We start from the raw sequence: 21,984 nt of genomic DNA, 5'->3' as shown, positions 1-21,984 counted from the left end.
AATCTGGGTATAGCGATGTGTAGGTGTCATCCCTGTGAGAAATATAAATAGGGAGACTGCAGTCCAAGCTAGCGTAGGCAAAAAAGCAAGACTAAAAATTAACCCAGGTAAAAAAGGGCTGAGGATATGGTTCAAATGGCAGAACCTGCCTACCAAGTGCAAAGTCCTGTATCACCTTTAAAAAAAAATCATTGCTGTTTTAAATCACTAAGCTGGGAGATGATTTGCTCTGTAGCAACAGAGAGGTACAAGGGGCATCTTGTGATTCTCTCTCTATGGATCAATCCAACAGTTAGACACCTGCATTGCACAACTTCATTTCCATTATATTCTATTTTTTTCCCAGATCATACCTAATCATTATTCCTACCTCGTATAAGATGTTCTTAACAATGTAAGAGTAATAGTGCATGGACTTAAACTCTGTATTAGGACTTATTTTAAGCAAAAGGACAGATGCTATCAGATGTAAAGGCTCTGTTGAAAGGCATTTCTGAAATTGTAGTTTCATGATTTTCTCTAACTTGTGCATTGAAGAAAACACAGAAAATGAGTAACTCCTAGAAATGTGTGTGAGAGAGTATATCTGTGTGTATGTGTATTCATGTTTATGAGAAAGACAAAAAGCGATTTTCTAGAAAATTACAGCCACACCTAAGGAATGCTATTAAATCTCATTAAGTCTTCAATATTGTGCATTTTGAAGAATAACTCTGTGACAATATTTTCTTTTTTTTGGTCAGTCATAGGGCTTGAACTCAGGGCCTGAGCCACTGTCCCTGAGCTCTTTTTGCTCAAGGCTAGTGTTCTACCATTTTGAGCCACAGTGGTTAATTGGGGATAAGAGTTTCATGGGGACTTTTCAGCCCAGACTAGCTTGAACAGTGATCCCGACATCTCAGCCTCTTGAGTAGCTAGGACAGCCACTGGTGCAGAGCTATGGAAATACTTTCTAAGAACCTAATAGCTGTCTGGATTTGAGGTTAAGTTCCATCACCAGGGGGTTTGTTCAGTGTCATGTTCAGAAAGGCCATGTATGGCAAAGGATGGCAAACACTAAAGGCTTCTATAGGAAACTGAGACTGGACCTTCTTGCTTCGTACCAGGCTGCCCATGAAGTTACATTTATAAAGGAGGTAAGTGGATTACTCTAAGTTTCTAGAAAGACAATTTGATGAAGATTAAGGACTTTTTCTCCAGAACAATAGATATATCCAGGTCTTGCATATAACACTAGCCCACCATCATCCCAGATTAAAAACCCTTGTCTTGATGGTACCTTAGTTAACTCCTTTCTGCCTTAGAAACATGACCTTCATCCTAGTAGTACACTTTTCTTCTCATTCCTTTACTGGGGCCATAGAAACACAAATTCTACTATGATTCATTCCACCCTCTAGCATAGACTAATGAAGATGAACATATATGAAAGCACTGTAATACTCCTTATATGTACAACAACAAATTAACATCAAAGGATAACGTAATTTGCAGCCCACCAAACTAAGTAAACATTTGTCATCATCCACTGGCTATATATTTATAAACCTTGCCATGTACTTAATATTTCTATTTCCACATGTTTTATCCAATACAAGATGGCTGTTTGTCCTTATGCTAATACTACTTCTGGGAGTTCTACTGGGAGTATCTCTCTCTCTCCCCCCCTCTCTGCTCCTCCTTCCTTTCCTTTCTTCTTACCTGAAGCCTTGTATTCTGCTAGGCAGGAGCTTTACAAATGAGCCACTGTGTTAGGTCTTTTTGTTTTTGTTCTTTTTTTGAGATAGGGTTCTTTTGCTGGGGCTAGCCTTGAACCATGATCCTCTGATCGCTACACCTTCCTAGTAGCTAGACTTTCAGGATTAAGCCATTGTGCTACAGATTACTTTTTTCTATCTAGTTCTTTTCAATCTAGCTTTGCAGGCCAAGGACATGCAAAGAAATTATAGTTCAAAAACCATCAGACAAGCCAGGCACTGATGGCTCACTCCTGTAATCCTAGTTACTCAGGAGGCCGAGATCTGAGAATCTCTATTCAAAGCCAGCCCAAGTAAGAAAGTCTGTGAAACTCTTATCTCCAATAAACCACTAGAAAACCAGAAGTGGCACTGTGGCTGAAGTGGCCTTGAGCTGAAGAGCTGAGGGACAGCGCCAAGGCCCAGAGTTCAAGCCCTACAACCGTGCCCCCCCCAAAAAAAATCAGACACTCTTTGCTTTAGGGACATGAAATATAAACAATGAGCTCATTTTTGGAATTCTGTCTCAACATTTAAAATGATTTTATTTCAGAAATAATTAAATTATAAAAGTGCTACCGGAGGGAGGGGCATGTTCAATAGTTAGAGACAGATTTGAGTCTTATTTCCAAAGAATGTTGAGATTTTTAATAACAATGGTTTACAATTACTGAATCTTTGCTTTCCACATAAACCACCTCATGTAATTCTCTCAAAAGTAAAAGAAAAAAAAAACAAAGGAGTATGGAAGACTAGCAAACTGATCATCAATTTTGTTTCCCCTTTCTGCTGGGCAGTTAGGCTGCCTTTCTCGGATGTGGTTATGTGATGACATAGCCAATGGAATGTGGGGAAAATAAAGCAAGTTATCTTCTAGATATAGTCTTTTAGTCTTTCTCCCTTTCTCTACTTGTTAGCTAACAGAGAAGAGTGGAAGGCAGAGCTACAGAATGGAAGGCATCGGGGCTGTCTGATTACTGCAGAGGATGCTATCTTGAGAATACTCACATTGAACTTATATGAACGAAAGTTTAACTTTTGTCTTCAGTCACTGACTGCATCTAGGATTAAGTAATAGAGTTGTTCACAGTTACCTGGTGGATTGAAGCCATGTGATTTGCCCTTAGGAAAGTGCTGCTATATTCTATTCCATTTTAACAGGTTCATATTTTTTTGCATGTAACAGAAACTGGATCACATATAAGTGATTTCCTGTATTTGAGGGAGGTGGGCACACTGGGCTTCCAAGTTGGGGCTAGAAAGACAACATTTTCCTCAGACTTGAAATTTTTCTCAAAGAAGATGTTTTCCTAAAATTTGAAATTTTCCTCAATGAAGAAATTTTCCTCAGACACTTAATTTCTGTCTCTTACTAACTATTAAGAGGAGGCTCCAGTGTTTAAACATCTAAAGTTTATATTCCCAGGTTCTCTAGTAACCATATAACAGTCTACAACCTCCAAATTACCTCAAATTCCAACATTTTAAAACAACAAACATTTAGTGGGGCACTGGTGGCTCACGCCTATAATCCTGGCTACTAAGGAGGCTGAGAACTGAAGATTGTGGTTGGAAGACAGCCCAGGCAGGGACTGAGACTCTTTATTTCTAATTAACTACCAAAAATATCCAGAACTATGGCTCAAGTGGCGAACTAGCCTTAAGCACAAAAGCTCAGAGATAGCACCCAGACCCTGCGTGCAAGTCCCAGGACCATCACCAAAACAAAACAAAACAAAACAACAACAAAAAACTCACCACCACCACAATACACCCCAAACATTTATTATCACTCTCGATTTCTGCAGGTCAGGAATTGATCAGGTCAGCTTATCAGGTTGATTTGGGACTCAGGGATTCTCATGAGGCTGCACTCAAAATGATGACTGAGGCTTGAATAGCTGGAAAGTTAGTCTGATTGTTGGCAGGAAGCCTTAGTTCCCTCCTGCAGCTCCCTTGACTGTCCTCACAACATGAATATACCACCGCTAGCATGAGCAGGCTCAGAAACCACAACAACGGTACAAGGCCTTTCATGAGTTGGCTTAGAAGTCACACATCATTACTTCCGTCATATCTTACTGACTACATATGCCAGTAAGGATACTACATAAAGGAGTGAATATGAGGAGACAGGGCTTATTGGAGTCATTTTGAAGACTGACTTTCATTCAATACCTCATTCCTGAAGGAACAGACACCAAACAGTGAACAAAATACAAATATCCTGGACTTTGTGATGCATCCCTGCTAGCTACATGCTAACAGAAGTGAGGAAGAAAATGCTAAATGCCAGGAAAGAGAAAAGCAGGGGAAAAGGAATACTTGAAGTGGAGACTGCTGATCTGTTTCACCAGAGATCTACTTGGATGATAGAAAGCTAAAAAGCAGTGAAGAAACATGCCCATGTGGTTTTATTTATGGATGAAGAGTGATCCAGATGGAACTGCAGTGAGTGTACCGGGCACCAGTGACTCACGCCTGTAATCCTGCTACTCAGGAGGCTGAGATCTGAGGATCATAGTTCAAAGCCAGACCAGGCATGAAAGGCCATGAAACTCTTATCTCCAACAAACTACCAGGAAACTGGAATTGGTGCTGCAGCTTAAGTGGTAGAGTGCTTGCCTTGAGCTGAAAAGCTGAGGGACAGTGCTCAGGCTCAGAGTTCAAGCCCCATGACCGACAAAAAAAAAGGAAAGGAAAGAAAAAAAAAAAGTAAGTGTGCCTATTGTGTCAAGGTAACTATAAGAGATTCCTAATGAGATCCACTTAATACTTGTGACCCATAGAGAGGTCACTAGTATTAGTATGTAGGACGCTGAGACTCCTGTAAGGCCTGACTCTCACATAACAAATGGAAGCCATAAGATAGTTCTTAGCTGTAGATAACTGATAGGATCTGGCTTAAGTCAAAAGTCTCTCCAGTGACCAATAACAGAACAGACAGGCCTAGAAGTATCAGGAAAGCACAGTAGAAGGCTCTTGTAAAAATTTAGACAAGAGATGATGGTGGCTTTCATTAGAGTTATCAATGTAGGTGTAAGAAGTAGTAAGATTCAGGGTTGGGAAGGTGGCTCAGTGGTAGAGCGCTTGCCTTGCATGAATGAGGCCCTGGGTTCAATTCCTCAGCACCACATAAGAAAAAAGCCGGAAGTGGTGCTGTGGCTCGAGTGGTAGAGTGCTAGCCTTGAGCTGACGAGCTGAGGGACAGCACCCAGGCCCAGAGTTCAGGCCCCATGACCGACCTCCCCCCCCCCCGAAAAAAAAAAAAAGAAGTAGTAAGATTCTAGATTTATTTTGCACAACTAATTCACCATTCTAGGCAAAGTGTTTATTTCAGAAGAAATGCATTTAAAAGATCCCAGGGTTATGGCTGCAGAGTAGCCTGTACAGGGAATCCTGTACAAGTTCCAAGAAGTTTCACAGGGATTCACTACTAGGAGCAATGAGGTAATAAAGATCAGTGGAAATTTGTGGCCCTATTCTCAGTTTCATGAAGGCAGCTCTCTATAACATGCTTCGTTACCTATTTGGTGGAGAAGGCCTTCCTCATACAGACAGAAACCTCAATGTCCTAAAGCAATGACAAAATACATACACAAAGACACCTACAGAAACACATACACACAATGAAAAAATATACCATTTACAAAATCTAAATTCAAGCTATAGGAAAAATACTTATAACACAAATGATAAAAATGTTTAATATTCATAACACTTAAGTTCCTAAGAAGATAATCAAGTAAAAATATGGGCTCATAACAGTATACTTTGCACTGGATTGAGGATAAATTAGCAACATATATAAAGTGTTCAATAGTTCTTTGCACAGAATAAGTGTTCAACAAATATGGCTTCTCCCTCTACTGCTACTAGTCCACCCTCCCCATCTTTATTGTTACCTTCCTTGGAACCCTCAGATTTATCATTACCACATTTAGCAAGTTGGCCATCTTCATAATGAAAGGACCATAAACAGTGCAAAGCTGGGTCACCTTTGAATGACTATTCTAATTATATATTACCTTTTCGTGGTTCTCTATTAGGATCTCAATGACAATGTTCTGAAATTTGATGTCCATGATGGCTGCCACTGTTTCTTCTTGAGGCCGAAGCAGAGTGGGTCCAAACACTACACCAAGGTTTGCCACAGTCATTAAATTCTGCTTGTGATTGTTAGCAACACTGGGAAAGAAGAAGAAAAAAGGCACAAATGAGAGAAATAGTGTGTGCAGAGATGGATAGCTGACCTCTCCGTACCTTTCCTACCTTCTCATCTCTCTATCTACTCTGTAGCCATTAGAATTCAGCACACCCTCAGATGCCATGAATCAAAAGAGAGACTTTTCTATTTGTATTTCCATCTACCAAAGTTCTCAAATCTTCATAAGCATCCAGGTTATATTGCTATATCAGGATGATAGTCTCTCAGCGTTCCATCCTGAAACAACTAACCAACCAATATATGGGCCACAGCAACCAGTGCCAAAATATGAAACTTTGTACATCTGCGTCCATCTGCAAGTCCAAGTAACTGCTAATCCCTTGCGGTTACACCTTCTTGGTTTCTGCTTAAACCACTGAATCGTTAATATTTTCTCTAGAACAAATACAAAAACTCCTAACAGCTTTAATTCAGTTACAAAATAAGCCCTATTTTTAAAATGGGCAGACCTAGTATTTAAAACTAAGTCAGGCAATTCAGCACTTTAGACTCAAGTATTAAAGTCCCATCCAATTAAGCATATAGCTCCCATTAAGTGCAGCATGGGGCATGAACAGAAATAAAAACACAATACTGTATATGCAGATGCATGGCTCTGTTAATATTGTGACATACAGGGTTAGCAGTAGCTGGGCCACAGTCACACATAAATACATATGTGTGTTTTTAGATAAGCAATTATTCAAAACATGTATTTAAACTCCATGCCCAAGCCCCCATGATCTCAATATAAAAGTCACTTATTTGCTGCCCTGTGTAAACACACACACACACACACACACACAAAGTGATCTACTAGCAACAAATAAGTTAAAAGTTCATGACCTTCATTATCCTTAAGAAAATATCAGGAGCCAACTACTTAAAGATAATAAAAATAAAAAATAAGAGATAGCCAAAAAAAAAGAAAGAAAAAAGAAAATATCAGGAGCTTCCCTAAATCACCTGCTGAAAGAAGGAAACTTATTCATTACTAAGTGGAGCCTAGAGAGAAATTGGGCAGAGATGGGCAGTTAGCACAGACCTGCCTCCCTAGCATTTAGTTCTATTTATACTGAGCATTTTTTCCACACAATTCTATCAATGCTTGCACTGTTTCTCTTGTGTAGTTCTATTATGTAGGAGGGCAAGAGATTATTCTACCTAAAGTGCCAATTTTTAAACTGAGCCTTCATTGACATACTACATCAACCAATTTTATCAGCAGATGTGTACTTTTCTATGATTTTTTGAGGCAAAGAGTTTAACTTCCTCCTTTTAAAGAAGGAGGGTGTGGTTAGGGCTATGGGATTTTAATTGTGGCATAGTTCAAGGAGGGGGAAATTTTGTTTTTGACTATTAAGAAATACCTGTAGCAGAGAGACTGGCCACAGATATAGTCTAGCCTGTTTATACTCCACAAAAAGATTTTTAAAATTTTTTTGTAAAGATACTGTACAGAGGGGCTAGAGTTACATGAGTAAGGTAATGAGTACAAAAGGATATTTTATGAGCATTTTCCTAGTTCTACCTGAGACTGATGGTTTTACTTAGATATTTCCAACCTACTCAGAACCACTTCAAGCTCCAAGTCTGAAAGAGTTAAAACAGCTGATCAGGTTGGGACCCAGCAAGGAAAGACTTGGGTCCAGAATTACAATCAGCAAGTGTGCATATTTACAAGCTGCATGTCACATCATAGCTTCCCACACAGGCTCCTGTGTGTAGGAGGGAGTTCTGTGTCCTTTTGCTTTCCCTCCCAAATGGCTTATCCCTTTTTTCACAGAAGCCTCTGGTAACTTCATATGCTAACCCCTTAACAAACTATGCATATTTATGTATGAAAGCACTTTCAAACTGTAGGCCAATATAAAAATCAGCTCTGCCAGTCATAGCTCTGCTGAAAACTATACTCACATCTTTCTTGTCATAGGTGATTCTGCTGTATAATTGTTCTGATAATAATGATAATAAACTAGTGATGAGTCCCTCTTTCTTTTGTTTTTCTGTTTGTAGTTCTGGCAATCAAACTAAGGGCCTGGCACGATAGACAAGTGCTCTACTGAGCGACATCCAAAATCAGATCTCTCAAAAATAGCACATTTTCCCCAAGTCATCTTAAAGCTTTCCTCTGCCACTTCCCAAATCTGGATCACTGGGAAAGTAGCTTGGCATACTAAACACCCAGCATTTGTTTCCTCCTTTGTAAAAAAAAAAAAAAAAGGGTGGGGTGGGGTGGGGTGGGGGAGGTCAGGGTTAAAAACACACTCACATGGCATGATATAAAGATTAAATGTGATCATTCATTGGATATATAGTGCCAAAGTATTCACTATGACCTCTTAGTGCTTTCTCACCTCTCTGTCTTTGTGCATGTCATTCTTCTACCTAAAACTTTACTCTTCTCTCTTCAGCAAAGTTTTTGCAAGGCTCAGCTCAAATTCCCCCTCTTTCTGTTTCCTTTCTGGTCACCTCCCAGTCCTCTACCCCTGACACAGGCAGACTAGTCAGCCTGTTCCTGTATTTATTACATGCTGTTGATATATTTCTACCAAGCCTGAGGACAGGAGCTATGGTATTTAACTTGAGAGTGCTCCTTCTGAGCATGATGTTTGACCCAGGTGAAGCACAGTGAATGTTCATTGCAGGTTTAAAGGATGAGAAGAGCTTCTTGGTAAACATAAAACTAGTCTCGGTCCATCTACTACAAACAACAAACAAACAAACAACAAAAAAAAAACCTCAAAGTATTATTGGTAATTCTTGGGGAATGCATGTGAATGATCTTAAACTCCCTTTTCAAAATCTCAAGCTATGTTCTACCTCTTAGATTTAATTAATGAGTAATAATTACTCTGATTTGCAGGTCCCAATGCCAAAAAGCATTTGAAAAAAAGCACAGTAATTCTGGATCAGCAAGTCTGAATATAAATAGACTTGAGATTACCCAGCAGAATTCATTTCACTTTTAATGATCCATTTTATTTGGGAACTTAACAATACACATTGATCAAAGCCTTAGGAAACTTTTTTGGGAAAGTTTGCACCTTTTTCATTGCTAACTACCATTATCTTTTGGTACACTGAAGTAATCAATTATTCTGTCACTTGATTATTACAGCTCATAACTTAGTACAGCTATGTTCATTACTCTAGAATGAATTATTAATGACTTGAGATCTCTATGTATCCCAGAGAGAAAGGCCTAGACCTCAGCTTCTGCAGGCACTAGCCATGCATTATAGCTTGATGGATTTACAGATGTGTGGGAAGAGGGCTGGCAGAGCCCTGGGAAGTGGGTCCAGCAGAGGCCATGGGGCTCATTCATTAGCGTGGTCCATAAAGCACAGATTGCCTGCTTTCTGTTCTGGTAACTGAGCTGCTTGAGCTTTTCCTCATATCATTCAACAAGTCATGTTGAGTCTTTACTTAGAGTCCACACACAGACAAATCTTGTGCATTGCACATTGTACTGAAAAAGTCTGACACATGCCTGTCAGATCCCTGTGTCCAGATGGGCCACTCTGTTGGGGTGCCATCTGTGTGCACTACCAAGACAGAACGAATCCTGCAGGCTTATTTTGCATGTTGCAGATAAACAGTTCAAAATGTGATTTCCACTTGGGGGAAACCTAGCCCCTTTTGTCATCATTGGGGTTTGCTGTCAACCAAGAAGCAGTACATCTCCCACAGGGCATGCCTTTGGGCAATCGTCAGAGAAACTGCACCCCATGTTCCATGCAGGTCCCTTGTGAATTGGAATTAATGAGGAAAGAACATGTCCTAATGAAAATGAACTTTGCAGGGAGACTTCCTGACAGTGTTATTTTCAGAGAAAATAGCTGGACACGCTAGGTTGGTCCAACACCCTCTGAGAGACAGAAGGAAATAAATTGCTTCCAGATGAGAATTGCGATGGTGATGGTGGGTTGGGGGGAGGAGGGCTTAGGAGGGAGCAGACAAGAGCCAACCCTTTGGGAGCCTATAGAGAAAGACTTCCAGGCTGTCATGGAAACTACATCTGTTTTCCTTGAGTGGAAATGAGAGCTAGAGCACTCTAAGCACTAAGGAGTTCTCTATACTCACACCAATCTGGAAGAACTCCAGTATATATGCTTGCCTATGAAGGGTTTGCAAATTGGTTTGGTCTTGAGCTCTGGTGTGCTAGGTTCCCTGGACACAATGTGATGACAGGTTAGCAGTGTCTGCATGGACTGAGTGTGCCATCACTTATCTATCATCCTTTATTTGCTTCAGCTTCCAATGTCAATGATAATGGTAACTTAAACTTGCAGGTTTTTTTTTTTTTTTTTTTTTTTTTGGGGGGGGGAGGTCAGTCATGGGCCTGAACTCTGGGCCTAGGTGCTGTCCCTCAGCTCTTCTGCTCAAGGTTAGCACTCTACCACTTGAGCCACAGAGCCATTTCCAGCTTTTTCTGCTTATGTGGTGCTGAGGAATCGAACCCAGAGCCTCATGCATACAAGGCAAGCACTTTACCACTGAGTTACCTTCCCAGCCCAAACTTGCAGGTGTTTTACATTTTACAAAAAGGTCTACAACTATTTTTATGCTTATTTGACCTCTATTACTAACTCCAGATATCAGCTCTCAAACTTTCTGACAGTGATTCAAAATACAACATGCATCTTCCCACATAATATTTCATCATACATTTTTCCATATAGACATGTATGAACAGATGGGCAGAAAATCACATAGAAACATGATATATCAGAAACAAAATTTTCATTTAATAGTAAGTAGAATTTATTCTGATTATTTTCTATTTTTTTAATCCGCTAAATTGGTTTCATAACTCCACTGTTATGTTATGGAAAAATACTGTTGTAGAGGTGTAACAGGCAAATATGAGTATAGAGGAATGGAAAGTAAAGCAAGGACAAGGCGGTAGCACAAAGGCTGAGTCCAATGGAGAACACCAGCTGGCATGCCACGTGGCCCTCTGAACCCACTTTCACACATGTAAGATGGAAACATTAATACCTACCTTATAACAATAGAAGCTGATAGAGCATGACTATGTAAGTAAATCTCCTAACATGAATAATGGCTTCATAAGTTGTCACAGTAACAATTAAGGCTGAGGTGATGGTAGTAAATGCCAGTTTAAAGCAATGCCATTAGCTGGTGGCTTCACTAGTCAGCCTGTCTGGAAACCTCCAATGGCTGCTTCTGCCTGGGGCAAGGAGCCCCATCTGCCCTACTTATATTTTAAGGATTTCTCTCATCCTATTTACCTGTACTTCTCCTCTTTGTTTTTATTAAAGTTATGACATACTTCAAATCTGTATGAAAGTTTAATATACTCATTTTCTATTACTTCCCTATGGAGGATCCTTGTGAAGTCAAAGCAAAGCCATCCAAGTCACTCTGCTTCCTCATACCAACAACCATATGACCTGGCCTGGCCTCTAACCAACCAAGGCCCATCACCCTACACAGGTCTGCTCTGGGCTCCACCCAGCCCATTGGCAGCCACATTAAACTGTCTCTTCTAACACATGTGTTCTAGTTGACCCAATGGAACATTTCTACACTGGACTGCCCCCATCTCCCAAGAGCTACAGGACTAGGAGCTGGATCCTGATGGCCTCCTCCTCCTCCTCTTCTTCTTGTTTGCCTTCCTCTTTCTCCTCCACCTCATGGGCAGGCCCTCGATTCTAATTCTGAAAGTGGGATAATGAGTGGGCACCAAGTACAGTAAGCATCACCTTAATCTCCATGCTTTCTCAGGGAAATTCCAAGCCTGGGGGCCAGAAGGTGTTACTAGAAATCAAGGCTAGCGCTATATGATTTTTGTGGTTGGTTGGTTCTGTTTTGTTTTTCAGTTAACTAGCTAAGTTTGAATTTCCAGGGATTTCAATCTTGTCCCTTTTACTACCTCCAAATTCATCCTTAGTACATAATGGGGAATGAACAGGGGGTAGGGGAATCCTGAGTATTTCTGCAATGTGTTGCCTGGATACCATCTGGCCTTGTTATGGCTGGACCAGTCTGGAGGGTACTGAAGAGCCTCTGCTGAGAAAACTCATCAGGGCCATAAATACAATTTTTCTGAACCTCCAAATGGCTGTCACCCGAAAGAGTACAAAATAACTTGTTCTGTGGGCATGGGGTCACACTCATTATATGACATCTTCCTGGAAATGATTATCTGGTGAAGAGCCAGACTTTCAACTTTAAATAACTGAGTGTTCGTGAAGAGTACTTTTATATAGCACTTCCTTAATCTCTTCAGACAGGGACTATAGCTACCATTTTATATCAAAGCACTAGGAAGTTAAGTAACTTGCCTGGTTATACAGCTAATAAAGGGAAAACAAAATCAGCAGAGCCAGTCCTCTTAACCTATCTCCCAGTCTTCTTTTTTTTTTTTTTTGTTGGTCATGGAGCTTGAACTCTGGGCCTGGGCACTGTACCTCAGCTCAAAGCTAGTACTCTACCACTTGAGCCACAGTGCCATTTCTGGTTTTCTGCTGGTTAATCGGAGATCTGAGTCTCATGGACATTCCTACCCTGGATGGCTTTGAACCTTGATCCTCAGCTCTCAGCCTCTTCAGTAGCTAGGCGTGAGCCACCAGGGCCCAGCCCTCTCAGTCTTCTTAAACCTTGGCTCTCAGCTGCTCCTATTCAACTAAAGGTAGATTCAGCCAGCCTAAGAGAGGTACTCTTTATCTGTAGGAAATATCACAAAAAATGAACATACAGAGAAATCACATGCTTAAGATCCAGCAGGTTGAAAACAGAGGGAAAAAGGATGCTTCCTCATTTTTTACCCAGATTACTAAACTGGAATGGAGGGGGAGGAAAGGGAGGAAGAGGAAGGGGAGGAAGAGAAGGAGAATAAGAGGAGGAAGGAGGAAGGGACACAGTACAATATGTCTTCATGCTTGGAAAAATGATGAAAATGATGAACTGCCTTCCAAATACCATTTATAGCTGGCTGGCACAGTCAGAGAGTTGCTTTCTAATAATGAAAGAATAAATACTACTGAATTGAAAGGAAATAAATTAAAAGGAAAAAATGGTTTCCATAGCTCCCAGGCAGGCACAATGATGGTTGTACATGTAGCTTTCCAGGATGTACTACTTTATCTAAGGATGCCAAGGCTCTATGAGGAGTTAGCAATGTGTTCTCGGCTTTTGATAAGCTGTACAAACTACATTCCAGATGGGTATAGATGATCGATGAGTTGTGATGTGTTGCAAAGAACTACTTATGCCAACTTTAAGCCTATTTACAGAGGCCTACTTGGTCTCTGGTCCTTAGAGAAAAGGAAAAAGAATGTGTGTGAGGCAGAAAAAAAAAATAAGGTCTCTCTGTATGTACAGCCAGCAGTCTAAGCAAGAGCATTCTAAAGTTTGTGTATGCAGTCAACTCTCCTTGCCTCAAATGCAGCTCAACTCTCTATTCTGAATTCAACAAGGGTATCTAACTGGTTTAAATTTCAAGCTGAAAACCCTTGGCATCACATGATGGTGGGTCCTCAGAAAATAAAACGTAGCACTGCTATGTCATATTACCCAACAATTGCAGTTCTGGGTATTTACCCAAAAGAATTAAAAGTACAGTCTCTAAAACAGGGGTTCACATACATATTTTCATTGCAGTTTTTTTTACAATAGCTATGACACAGAAGTAACCCCAAATGCCCATGGGTGGATGAAAGAATGGTTAAACAAATGTGGTCTCTACTTTGCAATAGAAAGACATTCTGACACATGCTAACACATGTAAAAACCCAATCTCATAAAGCAAGCCAGTCACAAAAAGACAAACACTGACTTCATTTAAAAGTAGACAAATATAGAGAGACAGAATGTAGAATGATGTTTACCATGGAATTAGGGAAAAAAGATGGAAAGTTAAAAAGAGTTTCAAGGTGGGTACAGTGTCTCATACTTGTAATCCTAGCTACTTGTGACAGGGATGGGCACATACCCAGTGGTAATCATTTCATGCTAGCCTGAGTGAAAGAACCCATTTCATCCAATAAAAACTTGATTCAAGAAAAAGTGCACATGGGAAACATAAATAGGAGGATATATGGGAAACATAAATAGGAGGATATTCATCCAGACCAGCACATACAAAAAAGCAGGACCTCCATTCAAAAACTAACAAAAGAAACAGGTTTTGGAGGTGAGGTAAGGCTCAAGTAGCAGAGTACCTACTTAGCAAATGTAAAGCCTTCTATTCAAATCATAGTACAGCCTCCTCCCCCCTCCAAAAAAGTTTCACTTTCATAAGATGAAAAGTTCTGGAGAAAGATGATGGTGATAGTTGCCCATTACACTATTGAACTACTGAACTGTACTCTTAAAAATGGCTAAGATGGTAAAACTTATGTCATGTATACTTTATAAAACTAAAATTTAAAATATTAGAGGAAACTTTTAGCAGACCCTACTAATACTGCTGGCCTCTTAAGACCCCTTTCAACCACACTTCCCTTTACTCTTTTCCCAGTAGGCTAAAAATCTCTGTAGGCCTCCTGTCATCTTCCTAAGAGGATCCTTGCTTCCTGGGAACCTCTATAGCCCATTTTTATCTGGCTCTCTCCCCAGTACCACTCACTTCCTCAAATGGGTCTTTCTGGCTTTCTCACTCCATATCAGATCTCTGATTAAGATTCTAATTCTTTGATCCTTTTGTGGCACTTAGTGATTTATAAACATATCATCATTCATTAAAGTTCTGTGCTTATTAAGACCTCCAAGGACAGGGATGGCATGAGCCTCCCTACTGCCACATAGCAAGTGCTTTGCAATTTGCTGTATCATGTGTTGGGGGGAAAAAAAACACATACACAGGTACTTTGGAAGCCACTTTCTTGTAAGTATACCCATGTCCAGCTACACTAAATGCAAGGTTCAACTGTTCTTTGTAATCTACTGCTGTTGTAGTTGTTGTTAGACCAGGGGCAGTGGAAGGCATACAGACAAAGTGGCTTATCCTTACAGCAATGGCACAAAACAAATTAAATCTCTCTCTTTGGCCACCCTGGTCTGGAAGGTACGAAGGCCATAAAGTATTAAAAGGGTTTAATAATCATCATTATATGCATTACCTAATATGCATTATATAATACAGCATAATGCTCACATTATTATATTGGTCTCCTTCCAATACATTGACTAAACCTGCCAGGATACAGACGCCTATACCTTTTTATGTTTCTGAAATCCCTTTATTTTCTGCCTGTCTTTGATTATTACTATGATTGTCATCAAGAATAACAGCAACTAACATTAACTGAGTATTTACTGTGAGAAAGGTTTAAGCACTCCATCAATTATCTCATTTGATCTTTAAAATTACCCCATGAGGTAAGTTCCATTATTCTCCCCACATGAAAAGGCTGAAAGTCCCACAAATTCAGAAATTTACTCTAGGTCATAGATCTACTAGGTCTGAGACTCAGAATTCCAGTCCAAATAGTCTGAAAAGTGGTTTCAGAGTTACTGCTTTTAATATCTTGGATACAATACAGCGTATGTGTTGTAAAATAGAATATATATCTTTTTACCTCACTTGCTTCTCTTCTTTTCTACATGACCGTACTTTAAGGAAATCATGGAGCAAAGGGGGAACCTGTTCATTTTGAAAGATACTTGATAGCAAACAACAATATTAGAGTCATCTGCGTCCACAGCCATTACTGGCAATAAGCTAATCTGGGTCATTATATTTACTGGAATCCCTGTGGATTTAGGACAGGTTTCATTAACAAAAGAGCTTTATTTTTGTTGTGAGTTACTTAGTAAATTAGTCACTTTCTTTTGAAGCCTCCAAATAAGAAGCTTGAATTTTATTTGTCCTACACTGTGTTGGCTCTTAGGTACTTGAATATTCTTATGTACACAGAAGGTACCTTCCTTAGATCTAGGAAATCACTGATTCACTTTTACATTTTTGGATCTGGAGGCCTAGCTCCAGCCTGGTCTAGTCTACAGGCCTGAATGGGGAAGAACAGCCTTCACTTAGAAAAAGACCTGCAGAGAAGCTGACGGAGGCAGCTGTTCTTCCTGGAAAATTACTTAACTATTTCAAATTGCATAACAATCAATTCTAGGACCCAATGTAATTAACATTTCCAAAGCACTTTATAGTTTATAAAATGCTTTCACATTCATTATCATGATTTTTTTTGATTAGTTCTTAAATCTAGAGAACAGCCAGAAGGCAAACAAAATACACAAGTGTGGATGTGCACACCAAACTGATGTCACCAATTGTGGCATGAGCATCAGTTCCTATGGGTTACTCCTTCATGACTCAACCCATGTTGTCAAGCTACTCCTGTCCAAAAGACTGGCCATGGAGGCACTGCTTTAGAGCTTTCTACCCAAAGAAGGAGGTACAAGCTAACCAGCACAGAGGTCACAGGACAGCCCCTATTCTTCAATTATAAAGTTTTTTTTGAGTGTCTTTTATGTAGATGACTGCTTTGAGTGCTAGGATACAGCAGTGAACAAACCAGACACTCTCCCACTTACCCTCCTCCTTACCCACTGACCCCTTCACACCATTCCTTGTCTTAGAGAAATTTTAGCATTTGGGGGATAGGACAGATAATAAGCAAATAAAATATAGGGTGCTATAGGGAAACAGCAGGGAAAAGGGACAGGGAGTATTAGGACATATTTGCATCTTTAAAAGGTGGTGAGGGAAGTCTCTGAAGGAGGTATGAGATAATGACCCTAGTGAGGTTATGAAGCTCTGTGGACATCTATAAACAGTAGACACAAGCTCTCAAGATGGGAATGTACCTGTACCTGGAAAAGAACAAGCCAAGGGGATAGTATTAGAAGTCAGAGAAGTAATGAACTTGAGGCAGCAAATCCTGGAGGGCTTTGCAGGCCACTGTCAGGGCTTTGTTCTTCACTAAGTGAGATGAAAAGCAATTAGAAAATTCTCATCAGAGGGGTAATCTAATATTAGCCATCCCTGTCTGTAGACTCAGAATAGTCCCAACTACTAATACTTAAATGCTCAAATTCCATGGGTCATTTATTTTTCAAAGATAGGAACTACTTTGCAAATGACCATAATATCAGTAAGAGAATTTGAGACATGTACAAAGCAGAATGCAGCATTGTTTTATTGTACTCAAGTGACAATTGTATCAGACTCTATGCCTTTTGCTCATGACTGTACTAACCTGGCAGGTCTCTGCAACTGTTCCATTTTCCCACTAGTTACTGTGAGGGGAAGACTCCACTAGAAACTCAGCAAGAGAAGAGAAGTCTTGGCCGGCCCCAACTAGTGGCCTAGTACCTAAAGTGACAATAACCTCTATGTGCTACTATCTGACATCCAGCTAATAAGTTACCAGTGAGCAATCCCAGCACTAAAGATCTCAATGAAACACACAGTACATTGACCTTAACTACAAAACTTCCTTTAATTAGTTAAAAGAAATATCAGTCTTCTGAAGCCAGATTCATATTGTGAGCCCCATTCAGGGACAAAAAAGCTAAGCCAAAGGCTAAAGGATTAGCCCAGCCATCTGGTTTAGCTCCAGTAAAAGAAGTAGCTCTGAGGCACAGCACTAATAATTTCTTATTTCTCACCAGATGCAAAGCTCGTTTCTGCTTTATGGAAATGACCATAATCCTTCTTGGAAAGAAGACCAAGATTCCATATCCACAGAAGGGATTATGAGAAACATTACAGAGAAAGCAGATAGAGAAAGCAAAGCACACAAGCAAGCACCCACCCTGAGTAATCTAGCTCCTTTCATGGAGATCTTTCAAATGAGGGAAGTAGTCCAGCTGACTGGCATATTTTTGCAAAAGAGTATGCTTTCATCCCAAAAAGGAAACAGAAAGTTGCATTCCCTGTCCTGAGTATATAACCAATGGAAAAGCTGCGGTTAAAAAAGCCAGATTTATTTCAAGAACCAATCTATCCAAACTACTAGAATTTATTGTCATTCACATATGTGTGTGTGAGAGCACATTTAATTAATAGAGAAAATTGCTATTTGTTATCTGAAAAAGTTCATGGCTCTTCATGAACAAGAGCTGGAGATGTGACGTTTCAATAAGAAAGATGAAAAATATCTCAGATCCCTAGTATCCATGAAGAATTATTTGAATTGTGTGTCAATATTCTTTATGTTCACATATCTAAGGCTGATGAATAGAATTCTAAAAAACATACTCTCTTCACAGTCTACAGAAGTTAGAAAGAAATCTGAGTGAATTACACCTTATATTTTCCTTCAGTGATAAAGCTCTGGGTCAGTATCTCCCAGTTCCTTGCTGCACCCAATTGTTATTTCTGAAAATTTCTATTTATTTCAAGCCTAAGGAAATATTTATATATGTAAATAATTGTATTTATATATATAAATAATTGTATTTATAGATAGTGATGGATGTTAAAATTAGAGAGAACACCCAAACCTTTCTGTTGTAATCATTGCCTTAATCATAACAACAGAATTGTCAGGGAATGATGTAATATAGTTTTTAATTCAACACATGTACAGAATAATTTATTCTTCTCATACACAGCACAAAACTAGAAAGTTATGGAATTCTATTATCTTTCAAACAAATCTCAAACTACAGTATAGTGTCAACAAACAGGAACTAGAGATTGAAAGTCAGAAATCCAATCTATCATTAGACAGAGAACAGCAGATAGTGTCTGTCTGATAGCTGAGACAAGAGGGAAGATGAGATCTAGGTCCCCAATCCACCAACATTCAGGCTTTCACTAGCCATCATTCTTAAAGCTCAAATCTAATAGTGTTCAAAGGGAAATTGAGAGTGTTCACTGACACTAAAATGCTTCAGATTTTACACACACCAAAGCCTGACACTCTAGCTGTTATACTCTTGTGATGTCTGTTCAACAAGAAAGGTAGGAGAAGGCCACACAGATGGTAGTAGGGACAGGGAAGCAAGGCAACATGGGCTATAGTAGTACTTCAAGGACACTGCAATTCTAGATTCCAGGAGCAAGGCTATCAATCACCCACATTATCAGGCCAGCCTGATTATGTATAAATCCACAGAGATAAACAACTTCAGGAACATCAGCTCCTCTGGCAAATCCAGCTTTTCACCATGGCTTCTATGTCTGACCCCCACCTGCCATTTCAACCTTATGCTATGCCACTTGGCCTTTCCTCACAGTTCTCTGAGTACTCTGGCCTTCTGTGTGCTCCCAAACACACCAAACAAGTAAACCATTCCCAAGTCTGACTATGTGAGATGCCACTTACCTTTCTAGGCAGCTGGGTTTGGCAGTGAACCACAGACCAATCCCTGCTTTCATTCAAACTGCAAAAGGTAGACAATACATAAATACTCGAGTAAGAAGGGTAGACTGCAAAAGTGGCACTAAGCAAAGAAACAAGTGTGCCTAAAAACCCAAAAAACAAAAAAACAAACAAGATAAGCACCAACTTAGGTAATCCAAGAAGGCCTCTGTAATGAGACCAGTGAATCTAAAAGTATGGTGTAGAAGTCCACAATCTACAATGGGACTAGGAATCACACCTACAATAATAAGTTGTACCTTCAACCACAAACATCAGTGATTCGCATCCAAGAGTAATTCTTTAAATTGAACCCCAACAAATTATATTCCAGAGGAGTTCTATTCTTTTTCCATTAGAATCCTGAAGTCTAGGTCAACAGCTGCTGCATACAATTGGAAGCTTGGGAATCCTTGCTCCCCCTGTGGTGTCCCACACAACGATGAGAACACCCTGTGGCTTCTGGCTGCTCCCTCTGTCCTTCTCTGTGGGCTTAACCCATTTAGGAAATGGCTCTCCTGAAAACACATCAGTGACAGATCCCACTGTTCAGGCTTATACACAGAAGAGCATTTGCAGGCATTTACCTGGCATACAACCACACCACAAACACAGTGACCTGGAAGTAATTATTGAACAAGGATAGGGTGGGAAACAAAACATAAAAGAAAGAACAAATCCCTAAAAAAATCCCTCGTTTGAAAAAGTTGAGGATCAAGAAGCAACAGAGTTCCAAGAATCTGCTCAAAGACCTGGACTCAGAAGTATCTGACAGAACAGCAGATAGAATTTCCTTATTATTGAGTATTCAGGCTATTTCCAAACTTTTATTATTTCTAATAACACTGCAGTAAACCTCTATTTAATAAATTTTCAACCAGAATAAGTGTACAGAAATGGAATTTCTGGATGGAAAGGTGTAAACATTATTAATACATTTTGCCAAACCATCACCCAGGACACCAGTATCAATTTACATTCCCTCCTAGAATGCTTTAGTGTGCATGTTTCTCTGGGACCTTATTTTTTTCTTGCACCAAAACAAGGCATTATTATTTTCAAAGTTTTTACAAGTAATATGCAATAGTGGGGCAGTGTGAATTTCTGTGCCTTCATAGCTAGGATGATCGTCAGCTGAGGTCCACTGATGAGCATAGATACAACAGGCCAGAAGAGAAGCAAAGACAATTTCTCTGTCAACTACTATCAAGGGTCCATGATAACAAAAAGTATGTCGGCCTTGTTTGTTAATATATGTCCAGTAGCTGGTACATCTGGGACTTGATAAATATCTCTAGGTATACTTCTAGGTTGATGTTCAAGGGGGTTGAAAGGACATAGCTTGGGAATTTTAATGCTATTAATTTTGATTTATCCCATCAGGCTTCCATAAGTCTGGAGGCACTTGGGAATCATTATATACATTTCTGAGGCTACCAGAAGAGGCCAAAGAGGATCCTAATACTTCTGATTGGTCTACTCTTACAAGGCAAGGAAGGGAGACGAGAGTTCTGAAAACAAACAATTATAATACAAGGTGGGATGATAATGAGGAATGCATTCAAACAGATATTCAGGAAGGAATCAGACACCCATGTGATATGCAATGAGAATCTCTGTCTCCCAGAGATGGGCAATCTAACAGGCTCAGGGGTGTAACCAAGCTACTTTTAATTGTGTATCTGGCCTGGGTCCAGGAAGGAAGCTTTGTCACCAAAGCTTTCTGTAGCTCAGCACTTTGAGCTGCAGGAATAAGAAATCCTTGTGGCCAGAACTTGTTCTAGAGAAGAATCAGAAACAGTTCCCATTTTCTGCATGCTTGGCAGTCAACACTGACATCCCATGTGAAGGTAAATTTCTAAAATCAAGTGAGGTAATATTTTTAGGAAGGTCTGCCAGAAGGGATTCATGCTCCCATAATTCCAGATGGAGGAAAGCAGAGTATCAGGAATGACCCCAAGCTAAGGGAAAGGCAGTGAAGGGAAGAGGGGGGAGGCAGAAGGTGAAGGCAGGCTCATCCCAAGGGTTGGAGCAGAGCAATCTCTCTGAACCTGTTCTCTAATAAGGTCGGAGTGGGCTTGAAGGTCCATCTGTGCCCCTTACTCATGGTTTTGTTGCTTTACATCTCTGTGTCACTCAAAAGCAAAGCCACCAGCCAGCACCCTGCTGTAAATAATGTCCAGTCGCAATCAGGAAAATGGCAGTCATTATGAGACATATGCTGGAGAACACTGATGCTCCTGGCTATGTTCACACCCTGGACTCCAGCACTCAGTGCCACCCCAGCGCCCCCCACCCAGCTAGAACCTGTTGCCATGGAAGCTGTTCCCCCACCCCCACTTCTCCTTAGGAAGGAAACACTCTAAGCCATTAGGAAAATAAAAAGCTTTTATGTTGTGTGGTCAGCTTCCCTTCAGTTTTTCTCTCCATCTCATCCAGTTAAATTCTAGGTAAGATAGCACAGCAGAAATTGAAAAATGGACATTTCCACTAAGCAAGGACAAAAAAAAATTAATAATCTATTTTCCAGTTGGTAAATGGGGAAATAAGTAGGAATGAGTAGGAAATACATGTTCGAAACAACAATGGATGAGTGTGTTTGGGAAATGAAGAAAAAAGTAATTAGTGAAAGATATTTGAATAATTTTCAATCTGACAAACTACAGAGCACTGTGGGGCCAGATGCTGAGTAAGGAAGAAGAAAATAAGTAATAGAGGTGGCTGATGACAAAATCCTCAAATG

General features: G+C 40.0%; 1 protein-coding gene across 4 annotated transcripts in view; it reads right to left on the bottom strand.

Moving 5' to 3' along the window:
• Positions 1–21,984, bottom strand: part of Arhgap26 (Rho GTPase activating protein 26) — a 459,434-nt gene that overhangs the window by 111,302 nt on the left and 326,148 nt on the right. For all 4 annotated transcript variants that reach the window (XM_042692003.1, XM_042692006.1, XM_042692004.1 and 1 more), the window contains exon 18: positions 5,765–5,924. In XM_042692003.1, coding sequence (XP_042547937.1) covers positions 5,765–5,924 — 160 coding nt within the window. The remainder of the gene's footprint in view (positions 1–5,764; positions 5,925–21,984) is intronic.

Source organism: Dipodomys spectabilis, unplaced genomic scaffold (assembly GCF_019054845.1).
Source record: "Dipodomys spectabilis isolate Male_0828 unplaced genomic scaffold, ASM1905484v1 ptg000147l, whole genome shotgun sequence".
In the NCBI taxonomy this organism is placed as follows: Eukaryota; Metazoa; Chordata; class Mammalia; order Rodentia; family Heteromyidae; genus Dipodomys; species Dipodomys spectabilis.
The sequence above is the reverse complement of the archived record's forward strand: the minus strand, read 5'-3'. Positions and strand labels throughout refer to the sequence as shown.